The sequence below is a fragment of the Ceratotherium simum genome, chromosome 5, assembly GCF_057802395.1.
Source record: "Ceratotherium simum simum isolate JZ-2026a chromosome 5, ASM5780239v1, whole genome shotgun sequence".
In the NCBI taxonomy this organism is placed as follows: Eukaryota; Metazoa; Chordata; class Mammalia; order Perissodactyla; family Rhinocerotidae; genus Ceratotherium; species Ceratotherium simum.
Genome location: NC_141904.1, coordinates 93077734 through 93092892, shown reverse-complemented (window position 1 = coordinate 93092892; position 15159 = coordinate 93077734). Strand labels below are relative to the sequence as shown.

The following is a 15159-nucleotide window of genomic DNA, read 5'->3' as shown; positions in this document are numbered from 1 at the left end:
CCTTCTTCGCCGGTTATTGGGCCTCTTTTAGCCTGCGTCTTTATATATATTGGGAATTATACTACCTTACAGGGTTGAAGAGTTTTGGAAACTAAAATGTTATTCACAGCGAACTTAAATAAAGGGAGAGGGCGGAGGCAGAAGCAAAGTTCCGCAGCGGACGCTGAGCGGAGCCAGGGTGAGAGCAGTTGGCCGAGCTGGGCCTCCGCAGGGAGATGCAAAGGCTTGGAGTCAGACAGCAGCTCAGTAAGCAAAAGTCAAAGCTTAAGCTCTAAACCTCAGTTTCTCTATCTCCAAAACGGAGGTAATAACTTGAGCTTCGCAGAAGGATATGACGTTCAAATGCAAAAATGGATAGGATGGCACGATTAAAAGCCGGACTCCAGGCGCCCACTTCGCTGCAGCGCCACAACCCCTGATCGTTCTGCAGGCGCGACCGCTCTGCGCTCTCGCCCCACGGGCCGGAGCAGGAAGCGCCGGCTGTGGGAAAGCCAACTCCGCCACACAGCCGGAAGTGGGTGGGCGGAGCCCTACCGGCAGCCGCGATGGGCGCAGCCGTGAGCCAATGGGAAGCTGAGGCGTTCCCGCTTCCGCCAATGGCGTGCCGACCAAGGCGGGCCTTGACAAAACGCCCTAGTAACGGCCGCATGGTAACCCAGGCGCCGAGCGTGGGGTCCTAGCTCCAGGTTTTCCACGCTGGTTTTGGCTTCCGGCATCGGCAAGATGAAAATTGAGGAGGTGAAGAGCACCACGAAGACGCAGCGCATCGCGTCCCACAGCCACGTGAAGGGGCTGGGGCTGGACGAGAGCGGCCTGGCCAAGCAGGCCGCCTCGGGGCTCGTGGGCCAGGAGAACGCGCGCGAGGTGTGGTGGACCGGCCAGGGAGTTGGGGCGCCGAGCAGGGCCCTGCCGCGAGAGGCCGCTGACGGGGGCGCAGGGAGGGGCGCGGGGATGCCCCGCCGAGGTTTTCTATCAGGGCGGTGAAAATGGGCTACGGGGGACGGCAGGGGGGCGACGCATTGGCACTGGGAGAGGGGCCGGCCCAGGAGAACAAGTGACGTCCCGCGGGGCGGTTGACTGGTTGCTTCACCTCATTGACGGGTCTTGATTGAGCCCCCCACTCCGTGCCGCCATCTCCGCGCGACGCTGGCATACAGCGGGGAAGAAGACGGATGTGGTCCCGGCTCTCATGGAGCTTACATTTTAGTGTGATGAGAGACAGGCGGTAAACGGTTAAGCCAGTAAACAAAATAATTATTGTACTTTGGTGGGGGTCAGTTCCTGCAGGGTTTTGTCGGCCGTGATAAGGAATTTGGATTTTTGTGAACGCACTGGGAGGCTGTGGGGGTTTTAAAGTAGAGAAGTGATCAACCTGAAAAAGCTTACTTAGGTTCCCAGGGCTTGGGAGCTGAAGGAGGGAAGTGGGAGTTATACAGAGGAGCAATCTGCTCTACCCACACCCCTAGCATTCTTTTGGCTCATACCAAATAAATCCAGTTTTATTAAGTGGCAGTGATGCCACGTCCTTTCGCCTACATTATTATTATTATTATTATTTTTATTTTTTCCCCCAAGGTCCCAGTAGATAGTTGTGTGTCATAGCTGCACTTCCTTCTGAGTTGCTGTATGTGGGACGCGGCCTCAGCATGGCCGGAGAAGCGGCGTGTTGGTGCGCGCAGGGATCCGAACCCTAGGCCCCCAGCAGCGGAGGCGCGCACTTAACAGCTAAGCCATGGGGCTGGCCCTTTTCGCCTACATTATAATCACAAAACTATTCAAGCTTTTTGTATTTTTTTTTTTAAAGATTTTATTTATTCATTTTTTTCCCCCCAAAGCCCCAGTAGATAGTTGTATGTCATAGGTTCGCATCCTTCTAGTTGCTGTACGTGGGACTTGGCCTCGGGTTGGACGGAGAAGTGGTGCCTTGGGGCGTGCCCGGGATCCGAACCCCGGGCCGCCAGCATCGGAGCGCGCACACTTAACCGCTAAGCCGTGGAGCTGGCCCCGCTTTTTGTCTTTTTTTGCAGATGAAATAATTGAGGGTGGGAGATGTCGCTTCACCTACCCACTTGCCACTCACTTTAGTAATGGTAATGCTGGGCTTTGTACCCGTGTGTGTTTCTGCCTCCCAAATCAGTGCTCTCTCTGTGATAGTTACAGCCACCCTCTCAGCTTGCTGAGCACTGTCAGACCCATGCCCCTTGCCTCTGACATGGCTTAGCACCCACAGGAACCATTATTAAGTAATAATGAGGTTAAGACTATTGCCTCCTAGCCTGATTGTGCTAATACAAAGGGCCAAAGAAAAGCCTCTGTTTTCCATTTTGAACATGATCTTTCCAAAAAGGAAATATTGACAGAGTCAGGGTGACTTTGAAATGTCTTTTTATCCATCTTCCACTTACTGAGGACCTGTTACTGCAAATAGCTAACACTGGTTGAATGCTTGCTTTGTGCCAAGCATTGTGCTAAGCAGCTTTATCTCCATTGTCTTGCTTTTCACCTCCACCCTAATAATCGTCCCTTCGCCACTTTCTTATGACACTTTTCAGACATACAAAATAGGTGAAATTTCAAGACTTATATGGTGATTACCTGTGTATCTAAAATCTACAATTAACATTTTACTCACTTGCTTTATTATATCCATCCACCATTTTTCCATGGTGCTGCTCATTTATCCATCCACCAATCCACTTCTGCTTTTCAAAGCAAGTTGCAGACGTTAGTACACTTTACCCATAAACTCCTTGGCATTTGTGCCACTAACTATATTAGGAACTCTGTTTTCAGATAAGGAAATTGTGGTTCACAGAGGTTAGGTAGGTAGGTCACAGGTCACTCAGCTGGTAATTGGTGGAGTAAGGATTTAAACCCAAGTCTATCTGACTCCAGAATCCATGCTCTTAACTGATGCTATCTGCCTCTGTATGAATATGAGCTTCCTGAGGATACAGACCAGGTAATGTTATTATATACTCAGAACCTGACTCATTACCGAGGCTTGGTATTTATTTATTGAATTAATAGGCATCCCACCTCAGCTACTGGGTCCTTGTATAACTTTGGTCACATCAGCAGCCTCCCTGGTGCTTGATATCCTTGTGTGAAAAATGAGAGACTAGGTGATCTTTTAAAGGCCCTTTCAGTTCATAATTTTTAAATTTTAGAATTCACTGAACATATCTCTCTAGAGAGAAGGAGCCTAAACTGAGGGAGATTAAATGGAAGAGGTCCAAGTGTGTGAATAAGAATACATAGCCGGGGCTGGCCCCGTGGCTTAGCGGTTAAGTGCGCGCGCTCTGCTACTGGCCGCTTGGGTTCGGATCCTGGGCGCGCACCGACGTACCGCTTGTCCCGCCATGCTGAGGCCGTGTCCCACATACAGCAACTAGAAGGATGTGCAGCTATGACATACAACTATCTACTGGGGCTTTGGGGAGAAAAAGGGATAAAAAAGAGGAGGATTGGCAATAGATGTTAGCTCAGGGCTGGTCTTCCTCAGCAAAAAAAGAGGAGGATTGGCATGGATGTTAGCTCAGGGCTGATCTTCCTCACATACACACAAAAAGAATACATAGCCAAGGTTTGGGAAGTCTCTTCTACCTCTTTTGAGTTTCCCGGAGTTCCACTGCTGAGGATTATGATATCACAGGGTTCTTTGGAAAGACCATAGTGGTTCTTTTATCTTTTTAGAAATGCAGCATCTGAAGAATAGCTTCTAGGCTCTATTAAGGGCATTGTGCATTTCCAGCTGAGTCAGAAATGGTATATAGCACATCCACATGCATTCCTTGAACCCACATTTTTTGAGGGGCTATCTAAGTGTGGGACCATGGTACTTCTCCACTGGGGAATGGTGTTAGAGGAGATAAGATGTGTTCACAAAACCCTATCAGTAGGGTACAGTGTGGATACCATCCAGAGAGAAGAGCTATGGCCTGCCCTAAGGCAAGGAGAATGCACCTTTTAGGCAGTCATATCTTAGGTTAAGTCAATGTAAGAAATGTTGTATTATGTAGTCCTTGGATACAGGTGTTCAGTAAGTGTAACTGTCTCAGCCTTACCCCTGTGTAGTTAAATAGTCTAAAATATATAAAATCAGTAATCCATTTATGGGATCTGTGTATATACACACACATATCTCTATATACACGGCATATATATATATAAATGTGGTAAATGGCTTAATATTCAGAGAGTTAGAATGTATTTAAAATACACCAACAAACGATCAGGTAATTTCGTCCTGAGGATTTGAAAGGCATTCATTGAGTCTTATGCTGCTGCAGGTTTCACCTCACGTGCAGCATTTGCTTTGCAGCATTCTGGTTAGTTAACTGATGGCCAGCTAGTAGTGTATGTCATTGATTCTTAACCCTTAATGGGTTAATGTGGGAATCTGATGAAAGCTGTGAATCCTTTCCCTGGAAAAATGCACATCTGGACATATACACACAATTTTGTTTCTGACTTCATTTCTACTTACAGGAGCTGTGTGGGCCCCTGGAGTCTGAAGTCTTTAGGTCCCAGGCTAAAAACCGCTGCTCCTGTTAATACCTTATTGTCCATTCTCCATGCAGCAGCCATCAGGATCCTAACGGATCTTTATATCATGACACATGGCCTAAGACCTTTTCAGTGGCTTCCCGTTACATGTAGAGTAAAATCCAAAATTTACTCTGGAGTGTGAGATCCTGTTCTGAGTTCTGGCCCCTGCCTGCCTCTTGAACCTCATCTTCCCATTCTCCTTGTTTGCTAAACTTTGATCACTGCAGCCTTTCTGTCTCTTGGACGTGCCAAGCTGATTCCTATATTTCAAATTTGCTGTTTCCTTTGCCTGGAACACTGACTCCTCGCCTGCCTGGAGCTTTGCGTATCAAATATAATGTCATCAAAGATGCCTTCTCAGATCACTTTTTCTAGAGTAACCTCTGCCCCCGGCCCCTTGCTCTATTGTTACCCTTTTTCTTCATAGTAGTGATCTTGCACCGTGTTTTTGTGTCTGTCTGTCTCCTCTACTCGAACGTGAGCTCCATGAGCACAAGGCTTTTCTGTCCTGCGCTCCACTGTCTCTAGCACCTAGAACTGTGCTGCACTGTACTGGCACTCAGCGTTAATTGAATGAGTATGTGAATTGTGTGGACCAGAAACTGGGCTTTTTCCCCTGTGAAACATTTTAGTATTGATTCATTATTTCTTTCCATTGTGATATCTAGGCATGTGGTGTGATAGTAGAATTAATCAAAAGCAAGAAAATGGCTGGAAGAGCTGTCTTGTTGGCAGGACCTCCTGGAACTGGCAAGGTACTCATTTTCTCTCATTTCTTTTTAATCTACCCAAGAGAATGATCATAATGTCTAAGCCAAATTGAATTCGTGTCGTAACTAGTCTTTGTTTAGCTAAATTGGTTATATGTTATGTTTTTAAAACTAATGTGCAATAATACAATTGAGTGTCTAAAATCCATGCTTCTGAAATTCAGGTCATCCTGGCTGACCTCCAGAGAAAAGAGAGTGAAGTCCTCAGAGGGGTCTCATTGTCGCTAGAATGTGTCCTTTATCTCTTTCAAGTCTCCTTTGCTTTGGAAGTATGTTTCTGTTGGCCTAGGCCTTCGTAAAATCTTGGGAGTGACATCTTAACTTGACGGGGAAAGAAACTCAGTCAGCAAGCGTTTTTGCAAATGCTAACTTTACCCAGCACTATTCTGGCTGTGTGTGAGATGGAAAAGAAAAAAGAAGAAAAGAATTAGAGACCTGATTTTTATCTTCAGGGGGCTTATAGTCTCCCCAGGGCAGAGAGGAAATCATGACAGCACAAAATGCTTCAGACGAACACTAGGCTGCGAGGTATTGACTGATGTGAAATGCAGCTGGGATTTGAGCAGGAGGTGGTGCTGAGGGCTGGTAAAGCTGCTGAGACTTGACATTAGCCCTACAGAGGTGAGAGAGGATTTGGCTTTGCAGGGCAGAAAAGGGCCTTCTAGGCAGAGGATGCAGGATGGCTTGTTGGGATCTGTGAGGGGACTGGCCAGATGCTTGAAATGTACCAGTGTCTGCAGTCTGAGCCCTACAGTTTCTTCAAAGGGCCACTTGATACAAGAGAGTGGGAACTTGGGATTGTGTTTGTAAATAGGCTTTAGATTCCAGCTCTGGTGCTGACTTGCCGAGACTCGAGGCAGGTCCCTTAGCCTCTCTGAAGCAGTAGTACACGCCTTGCCTATTTCAGGCAGTTATTAAACCGGTCAGTTATAAGATAATGACTTTAATTATCATTTTGAAATCATAAAATTGAATTGACGGTGTATCTTATATTGGTGTCTTACAACAGAGGAAGAAGTACTATCTTTGTGAAAAAGTTTTTTAAAATTTTGAAGTGCCACAGAAATATGAGCTCTGTAGGGAACATTAACTTGTCCAATGTATTTACCATTTGTTTGCTTACTATTCCTTCTTACATATTAGACCCTCACTCTCCCTCCATTTTTCTCCTTAAAGTACCTCATTTAGAAATTCCTTCTGGAAGTTTGTTGGTGGCAAAGTCAGGTCTGTAGTTGCCCGTGTTTTGAAAGATAGTTATGTTGGATATATAATTCCGTTGACAGATATTTTGTCTCAATGCTATTTCTCTCACTGATATTTGCTACGTTTTGGCTTCTATTGTTACTTTTGAGAAGTCGAATTTTGAGAATTTTGTCTTTTTTTTCCTGGATGTGTGAGGTAGTTTTGGTTTTGGTGTTTCACTGTGGTATGTCAAAGAGTGAATTTATTTTTATTTATCCTGCTTGATATTAATTGTGCTTCCTAAATCTGAGTATTATGTCTCTAATCAGTTCTGAAACTTTGTCAGGGTTTATCTCTTCAGATATTGCCTTTCCCTATTCTCTTTGTTCTCTCCGTCTGGAACTCCAGTTAGATGAGGTTTGACGGCAGAGGTTCTCACCCTGGGACGACTTTGCCCTTCAAGGGACATTTGGCAATGTTTAGAGAAGTTTTTGGTTGTCACAACTTGGTTGGGTGGGGAATGCTACTGCATCTCGTGGTGGAGGCCACGGGTGCTGCTAAATATCCTGCAATGCACAGAGCAGTCCCTACAACAAGGAATTTTCCAGCTCAAAATGTCAATAGTGCTAAGACTGGGAAACCCGGGCTGGAGCTTCTCATTTTGCCTTGTCTTTCAGCCTCTTTTTCGTCTTTTCTGTTTTTTGACTCTGCTGCGTTCTGGGTAATTTCTTTAGACCTCTGTGGTAGTCTGATTGTCTTGTAAGCTATGACTAAGCTGCTGTTTGATCCAATCCATTGAATATTTTTCTCTTTTTTATTTTGAAAAATTTGAAACCTATGAAAAGAGTTAAAAGAATAGTATGATAAACCCCTCTATATCCTACACATAGATAACTAATTATAAATATTTTGTGACATTTGATTTTTCTCTATTTCTGAACTATTTGAAAGTAAATGCAAGGATATTCCTCTACATTACCACGATACCATCATTACACCGGAGAAATTTGATGTTGCTCACAGTATAAACTAATGTCTAGTTTTTATCAAAATTTCTCCAAGTTTTTTCAGTTTTTGACTGTTTCATTTTTTTTTATATTTTTAAATTCAGAATATAATCAGAGATCACACAGTGCATTCATTGTTATGTCTCTTTAGTCTCTTTTTATCTAGAACAATTACCCTCCCCAGCATTTTTTTGTTTTGTTTTCTTTTATGACATTGACATTTTTGAAGCGTTCAGGGCAGTTGTTTTGTAGAGTGTCCTACAGTGATTGTCTCATTGTTTCCATATGAAATGTTAAGCACTTTGGCAGAACACTGCCCAGGAGATGTTGTATCCTTCCATTGCATTACAGCAGTAGGCTGATGCCAAGTTCCACTGTGAAGGTAATGGCTCCCTTTGTAATTAATCAGAAATCTGTGAAGTAACACTTTGAGATGCTGTGGATATCCTTTTATGCTACGGTTGTAGCATTCATTGATGGTCATTGCCTCTTTGGTCATCATATTGATGTTTGCAAAATGGCGATTTTCTAAATCTGTCATTTCTTCTACATATATTAGTTTGCTTTTTTGTTGTTGTTAAGAAGAGGTACCCTCCTTTGAATTTCTATTTTTTTTTCATTCCCTCAAAATCTGGCTTTTTTTTTTTGCTGAGGAAGATTCGCCCTGAGCTAACATCTGTTGCCAATCTTCCTCTATTTTATATGTGACCTACTGTCACGCATGACCACTTATTCATGTGTGGTGTATGTCCGTGCCCAGGAACCAAACCCGGGCCACCAAAGTGGAGCACACTGAACTTAGCCACTAGGCCACTGGGGCTGGCCCAAAATGTGGCTGTTTTTGATAGCCTCTTGTTCCTTGTACATGAAATAATTTCTTCATTTATTTTGTATTCTGTGTCTGCTTGTGAACTTGTGTTTAACTGATCAAATATGTGAGGTTTCTTTAAACTGCTAAAATTAGGGCTGAGTGCTTCTTACAAGGACTCGTGAGGGGCCCTGCCTTGCTACCAGCCCAGGGCACTTGATGTGAATTTTGTCGTGTGGGTTTTCTGGCCATCAGGTAGTGTAAAGACCAGTCCTGAATCTGGTTGAGAGCATGCTAGGGAGATGTTTTTCCCTACCCAGAGACAACATAAGACCAACAAATTTTTTTTTATTGATGTCTTAATAGTTTATAACATTGTGAAATTTTGGTTGTACATTATTGTTTGTCAGTCACCATATAAATGCCTCCCTTCACCCTTTGTGCCCATTCCCTAACCCCCTTGCCCCTGGTAACCACCATACAGTGCTCTCTGTCCGTGTTGGTTTATATTCCACATATGAGTGAGATCATATGAGTGTTTGTCTTTCTCTCTCTCGCTTATTTCACTTAACATAATACAGGTCCATCCATGTTGTAAATGGGACGATTTTGTCTTTTTTATGGCTGAGTAGTATTCCATTGTATGTATATACCACATCTTCTTGATCCAGTCATCACTTGAGGGACACTTGGGTTGCTTCCACTTCTTGGCTATAGTGAATAATGCTGCAATGGACATAGGAGTGCATAAGCTTCTTTGGATTGTTGATTTCAGGTTCGTTGGATAGATTCCCAGTAGTGGGATAGCTGGCTCATAGGGTATTTCTATTTTTAGTTTTTTGAGGAATCTCCATACACTGTTTTCCATAGAGGCTGCACCAGTTTGCATTCCCACCAGCAGTGAATGAGGGTTCCCGTTTCTCCACAACCTCTCCAACATTTGTTGTTTTTTGTCTTGGTGATTATAGCCCTTCTAATCCGTGTAAGGTGGTATCTTAGTGTAGTTTTGATTTGCGTTTCCGTGATGATTAGTGATGTTGAGCATCTTTTCATATGCCTGTTGGCCATCTGTATACCTTCTTTGGAGAAGTGTCTGTTCATTTCCTCTGCCCATTTTTTGATTGGTTGTTTGCTTTTTTCTTGTTCAGTTGTGTGAGTTCTTTATATATTATGGAGATTAACCCCTTGTCAGATATATGATTTGCAAATATTTTCTCCCAGCTGGTGGGTTGTCTATTCATTTTGATCCTGGTTTCATTTGCCTTATAGGACTGACAAATTTATACCTTGTACCTCAAGGAGATTTTTTTTTTTATGGCCCACCTTTTCTACTGATGTGTGGCCTTTCAAGGCTGCTTTTTAATTCAGGGGTTTCTGTCTTAACACTACACCTTGCTGGGGTTTCTGGTATCTGTCAAATACCCTCTGAACTTTCAAGGCAATGGTAGTTTACTACTCTGGATTTCTTCTTCTTTATTTATTTCTAGATGTTTTATAACAGGAAGGATTTTTACTGGCTCTAGTGTGCCATGTTGCTGGAAGTATAAGTCTGTCTTCTTTTTGTAAAATTGTACCATTTTTCTCCCAGGGAATATGAGAAGTTCTCAGCACTTATAGGTTTGTCCAGTTCCTTTTGATGTATGTGTGAAGGCATGTGGTAACTCTCCTGCTTTATAGTGTGCTGATGGGCCCCAGAATTGAGGCAACTTAACTGAGTGCCAGGCAGGAATATGGTGTTTATTTTAGAGATACAAGTACCTGGTTCATATGGCTGTTCCTCTCTTGAGGACCTCACACTCTTAATAATGGAGCTTTGTGTTTGTGTTTTAGAAGGAGATGTTCAGATGAGATTGAAAATAGAGTAGATTTCTTTAATCTTCTTTTGGCAACAACTTCTTTTTTGTGTGCCCCTTGCTGCTTGCAAGGGCAAGCTGATACCTCAAAAACTGTAATCTCTGGTGTTCTAAGAGTGAAGGAAAAAATCTCTGGAGCACGACAGGACTCAGTGAGACAAGCAGCACTCTAACACCAGGACTCCCTGGGGGAGCCACAGGCTGGCTATGACCCCCTTCTCTCCAAACTCCACCACCTTCCCAGTCATTCCTCTTTCTCATCCAGGTATCACTACAGGCCCCAATTCCTCACCCTCAGTTGCAGACTTCAAAGTTAGTGACCATATCTGACTCAGTGGCATCCCCTCACCTCTACCAAATACAGAAGAGATGATCAATATACTTCCATTAAAATATGATAAATACTTAGTTAAGAAATGCTTCAGATGTGTCTAGTTTCCTCCATTTAAAGGCTCCCAGAAGACTAGTATGTGATATGGCTACTATACGTACTACATATATATATGTACACATACACACACCTACTATATAATACTAGATCACTTGCATGAGATCTCATTGAATCCTCCCAACTGGCCTATGAACTTGATAATCTAGTTTGTACTTTACAGATTTAGAAACTGAAACTCAGAAATTACCAACTCACCCAAAGTCAAATAGTCTGCTGCTCTTAGCAAGCAGCAGAGCCAGGATGCAAACCACAATCTCCAAGGACTAGATTCTCAGTTGTTTATGGTTAGTAATTTATTTTATAGCATATGTTTCTGAATTATTGTGTATTTTTTTTTTTCGGTGAAGAAGATTAGCCCTGAGCTAGCATCTGTTGCTAATCCTCCTCTTTTTGCTGAGGAAGAGTGGCCCTGGGCTAATGTCCATGCCCATCTTCCTCTACTTTATATGAGACGTCGCCACAGCATGGCTTGATAAGTGGTGTGTAGGTCTGTACCTGGGATCCGAACCTGTGAAACCGGGCCGCCGAAGCGGAGCACGCGAACTTAACCACTACGGCACCGGGCCGGCCCCATGAATTATTGTATTTGCAAGAATGTAAAACAAGTGCATTTCCGTTGTTTTTTCTGTAGACAGCTCTAGCTCTGGCTGTTGCCCAGGAGCTGGGTAGTAAGGTCCCTTTCTGCCCGATGGTGGGGAGTGAAGTTTACTCTGCGGAGATCAAGAAGACAGAAGTGCTGATGGAGAACTTCCGCAGGGCCATTGGTGAGTACCGCGTTTGTGGGCGGAGCTATTCCCACTTGCCCAGTGCACGGAAGCCTCTTCGTTGTGAAAATGCCTTATAACTTGTATTTGTTGCACTATTTTTCTTTTGGTACCATTAGTGTTATCTTTGCAAACAAAACAAAAACCCAGCTTTTCTAATTGAAGTGCTTTAGCAGTCAGCAGATGTGAGCCCTAGCTATGGGCTGCGGTTCCTTACCTGACAAAATAGAAAAAGTGGCTATAAAGTGATTTTTTTAAAAAAACAGGTCCTGTTTTCCTGGCAGACTTACTATACTTTGAGAGATGACTGTCCACTGGAAAGGGTTTGGACTTAAGCCAAAACCATTGTGTGTCATGCTGCCAGAATGCCCCTGGTCGTGATGGTTGAGCCAGAATTGTGGCCTGTCAGAGAGAGAGGAAACCGTGTGGCGACTAGCAGAACTGTGAGGCTTGTGGTGCCAACCTCGTCGGGCCTGGAACCACCATATTGAGTGCTCGTTCTGTGCCAGGCCCCTACATTGAGTATAGCCTTTCACTCCCCCAAGAGGAAGTTCTCAGTCTACATTCTGCATCTGACGGAGTAGAGTCTCAGAAAGTTAAATAACTTGCCTGTGGTGATCCAGCTACTAAGTAGCAGAGATACAGTTTGAACCAACATCTATCTGATTCTGGAGCCCATGCTCTGAAGATTTGCTGTGAGGAGAAAATGGCTGCCCTTCTGAATATTTACCTCTTGCCAGCTGGGACTTCTGGGGCAGTCTCCTGGCCCTATTTCTGTTGGCCTAGCTCTGAGAAAAATCCCAGTTTCCCTCAGACCTACTTGAAGAAATAGCTTATTCTTTTTAAGCTATTACAAAGTATTTAATGTGTCTCTGTACATGTGGGAGTCTGTTTCTCAGATATACTTGCTGAGTTATGGGTTATGAACACTTGTCAGAGTGCCTGTACCATAGTACAGTCCCTTTGCTTGTCAGAACAAGGTAAGTATTCTTAAGAAGGAAATTTACTAGAAAACTTCAAGGAAATTATGAAAGTTTAAGAAAGAATGGATTTGTCTAGCCCAGAATCCTTTTCTCAAGAATGCTCAAGTCTCATTTAAGGGTAAGATCCTGTAGGGCCTTAGGCCATGGTTAGGGCTTTGGATTTTACGCTAAGTGAAAGGAGAGGCAGCTGGAGAGTGGTTTCAGTTTTGCAGGGATCCCTCTGGCTGGGGTATGGAACATGGACATCAGGGAGAGAGGAGAGAAGCAGGGAGACCAGAGGGGTCTGAGCAGGAGATGTGGTGGCTTGGACAGGGTGGTGGTGGTGGTAGAGGTGGTGAGAACTGGTTAGGTTCTGGTTCTAGTTGGATGGTAGAGCTGACAGGATTTCCTGAAGGATTAGATGTAGTGGCTGAAAGAGGAGGTGAAGATGATTCCCAGATGTTGCCATTTTTGGAGATGGGAGGGAGCAGATTGGGTGTTTTATTAACTGTCTGCTGTGAATATGGTGGGCAGTGTTTTCTGTGTACCCCAGTTCCTGGCACATAGTGGGTGCTCAGTGAAGTTTTTCTGAATGAGAGAAGGGAGTGGACTTTGAAGCAGGTAGAAAACAGAAGCCTTTAGCTCATGAAAGATAGGCGTCCATCTGTGTCTGGCTGATAGACGTATTTTGTTTGATTTACACAGTGTTTTTTAATAAATTTTGAATTAGTTGCTGGTATTTAGAAATTGGGAGATGTCGTAGAAAATCCTTCTTTCTGGCTTCTTGAAAGAAGCTTTCATTCCCACATAGCAGGTTGAAGCTAGGCAGGAGCTCTCCTTTTCAGAGCGGGCTTGCTCTCCAGTCTCCATGGGACTTGCTCTGCTTCTTCGTGTTCCCTGCCAGGTCCACATAAGCATTGGAGTTTAGGACTCTTGTTCTAAACCAGAGAGATTGTGAACTGTGCCTGTAGGCTAAGTTTTGTATTACTTTGAATATGGACTTTTTTAAACTGCAAAATATTTCTTACTGGAAATGTTTTTTACCGTGAAACATTGGACTTTTTTATGCCTATTTTAAACTAAAATATAACATTCATATAGAAAAGTTAGTAAAACAGACCTATAGTTTAACAATTAATTATAAAGTAAATGCTCATGCAGTCACCACTCAGCTCAAGGTACAGAGCATGGCCAGCACCACCTGTGGGACTCATGCTCTCCTTGGTCACAGCCCCCTCACCTCTCCCACATGTACTTGCAGAGTGCCAGAGTTGTGTGGTAGTGGCTTCTGTGGTCCTCATAGCCCTGTACACCCTTCTGTGTATCCCCAGGCAGCGTGGCTTAGTTTTGCCCTTTTTAAACTTTATCTAAATGGAACCTACTTTAGGTGTTGTGTTTTCCTTCTTTAGCAACGTTTTTATGTTTGTAAGATTCAGCCTGTGTTTTTACATGTAGTGCCGTCCTTGGACTTTTCATCGTTTCTGGAATAACAGTGGAAATGGCTCACAGGACCCTCTTCAGGGTTTAAAATCTTTCTAAATACTTTTTTTAAATTTAATGAATATGTACCAAAGATTTTATTTAACTCATTAACTACTGAGATAAAAAGTAAGATGTTACAACTGGTTCAAATATCTGAGTACTTCTAAAATGTATTTTTATTTATTTAAGAAATATTTTTCGGGCCGACCCCGTGGCTTAGTGGTTAAGTGTGCGCCCTCCGCTACTGGTGGCCCGGGTTCGGATCCCGGGCGCGCACTGACGCACTGCTTCTCTGGCCATGCTGAGGCCGTGTCCCATATACAGCAACTAGAAGGATGTGCAGCTGTGACATACAACTATCTATTGGGGCTTTGGGGAAAAAAAAGGAGGAGGATTGGCAATAGATGTTAGCTCAGAGCTGGTCTTCCTCAGCAAAAAAGAGGAGGATGAGCATGGATGTTAGGTCAGGGCTGATCTTCCTCACAAAAAAAAAAAAAAGAAAGAAATATTTTTCTGACATTGATAAAATCTGACAAATCTGACCTTTACATGAGTGCATTTGTTTAGGTTGCTTAAAGGTAACTTAAATGCTTTAAAATTTGAAAAAAATAGAGATAAGTTTCCTAGGCATCTGCTGTGTGATTCACCATTTTTGAGGGAGGGGGGCAGTGGAATTCTTTTGATGGCAGCAAGGTGAAGAGAAATTTCTTGATGCTGCCACAGAATAAAAAGGCAGGCCATTGACTGTCTTCAAAAAGGAATGCTGCCCATCTTCCTCTGCCTTTGAATTCCTGTGAAGTTGGCAGAGGGGGTGGGGAGGAAGCGGTAAGCTGACCAGAAATAAAAAGCAAGGAGTCTGTGCTATTTCCTTGATGTGATGAAGGTCCCTGTCAGGGATTTAGAAACCTGAGCCAGCAGATGAAACCTGTGTCATTTGTGTTGTCGTTGCCAGAGATAGCGCCAGCTCAGCCCCCTCTCCTGGCGAACAGCCGGTTTCATTGTCCGTCAACCACATCCCCTGACTGCTTGTCAGCACAGAGCAACCTCTAAACAAATGTGGGACCTAGTGAGAGACGGGACTGCCTTTCCTCCCCAACTCAAGGAATTTCATGTCACAGTTGTCTAATAGTGAATATAGGGAAGCATTCCATTTGAAGGAATTTATCTCTGTGAGATATAAAAGTTTTGATTAAAAAAATTCAAAATTCATTTTAAAGGTACAGAATTTTCCAAGTTTGTCCTAATCTTCTGAAACATTCATGTTGTTTGGAAAATTTTTGTCTTGATGTTAAGTAGCTAAGAATTTGGTAAGGCAAAAATGAAATGTAG

General features: G+C 43.6%; 1 protein-coding gene across 3 annotated transcripts in view; it reads left to right on the top strand.

The window, feature by feature from the left end:
- The first annotated feature begins 642 nt into the window (after window positions 1-642).
- The window catches only part of RUVBL1 (RuvB like AAA ATPase 1), a 38578-nt gene continuing 24061 nt past the window's right edge, over window positions 643-15159 (top strand). Inside the window, exons 1-3 of one of the 3 annotated variants that reach the window (XM_087431640.1) lie at window positions 643-738; window positions 5220-5306; window positions 11254-11386. In XM_087431640.1, the coding sequence (XP_087287766.1) occupies window positions 724-738; window positions 5220-5306; window positions 11254-11386 (235 nt within the window). In that variant the 5' untranslated portion in view covers window positions 643-723. Of the gene's footprint in view, window positions 865-5219; window positions 5307-11253; window positions 11387-15159 lie in introns of all 3 variants that reach the window. The other 2 variants (XM_004442441.3, XM_087431639.1) reach the window with 2 other exon arrangements.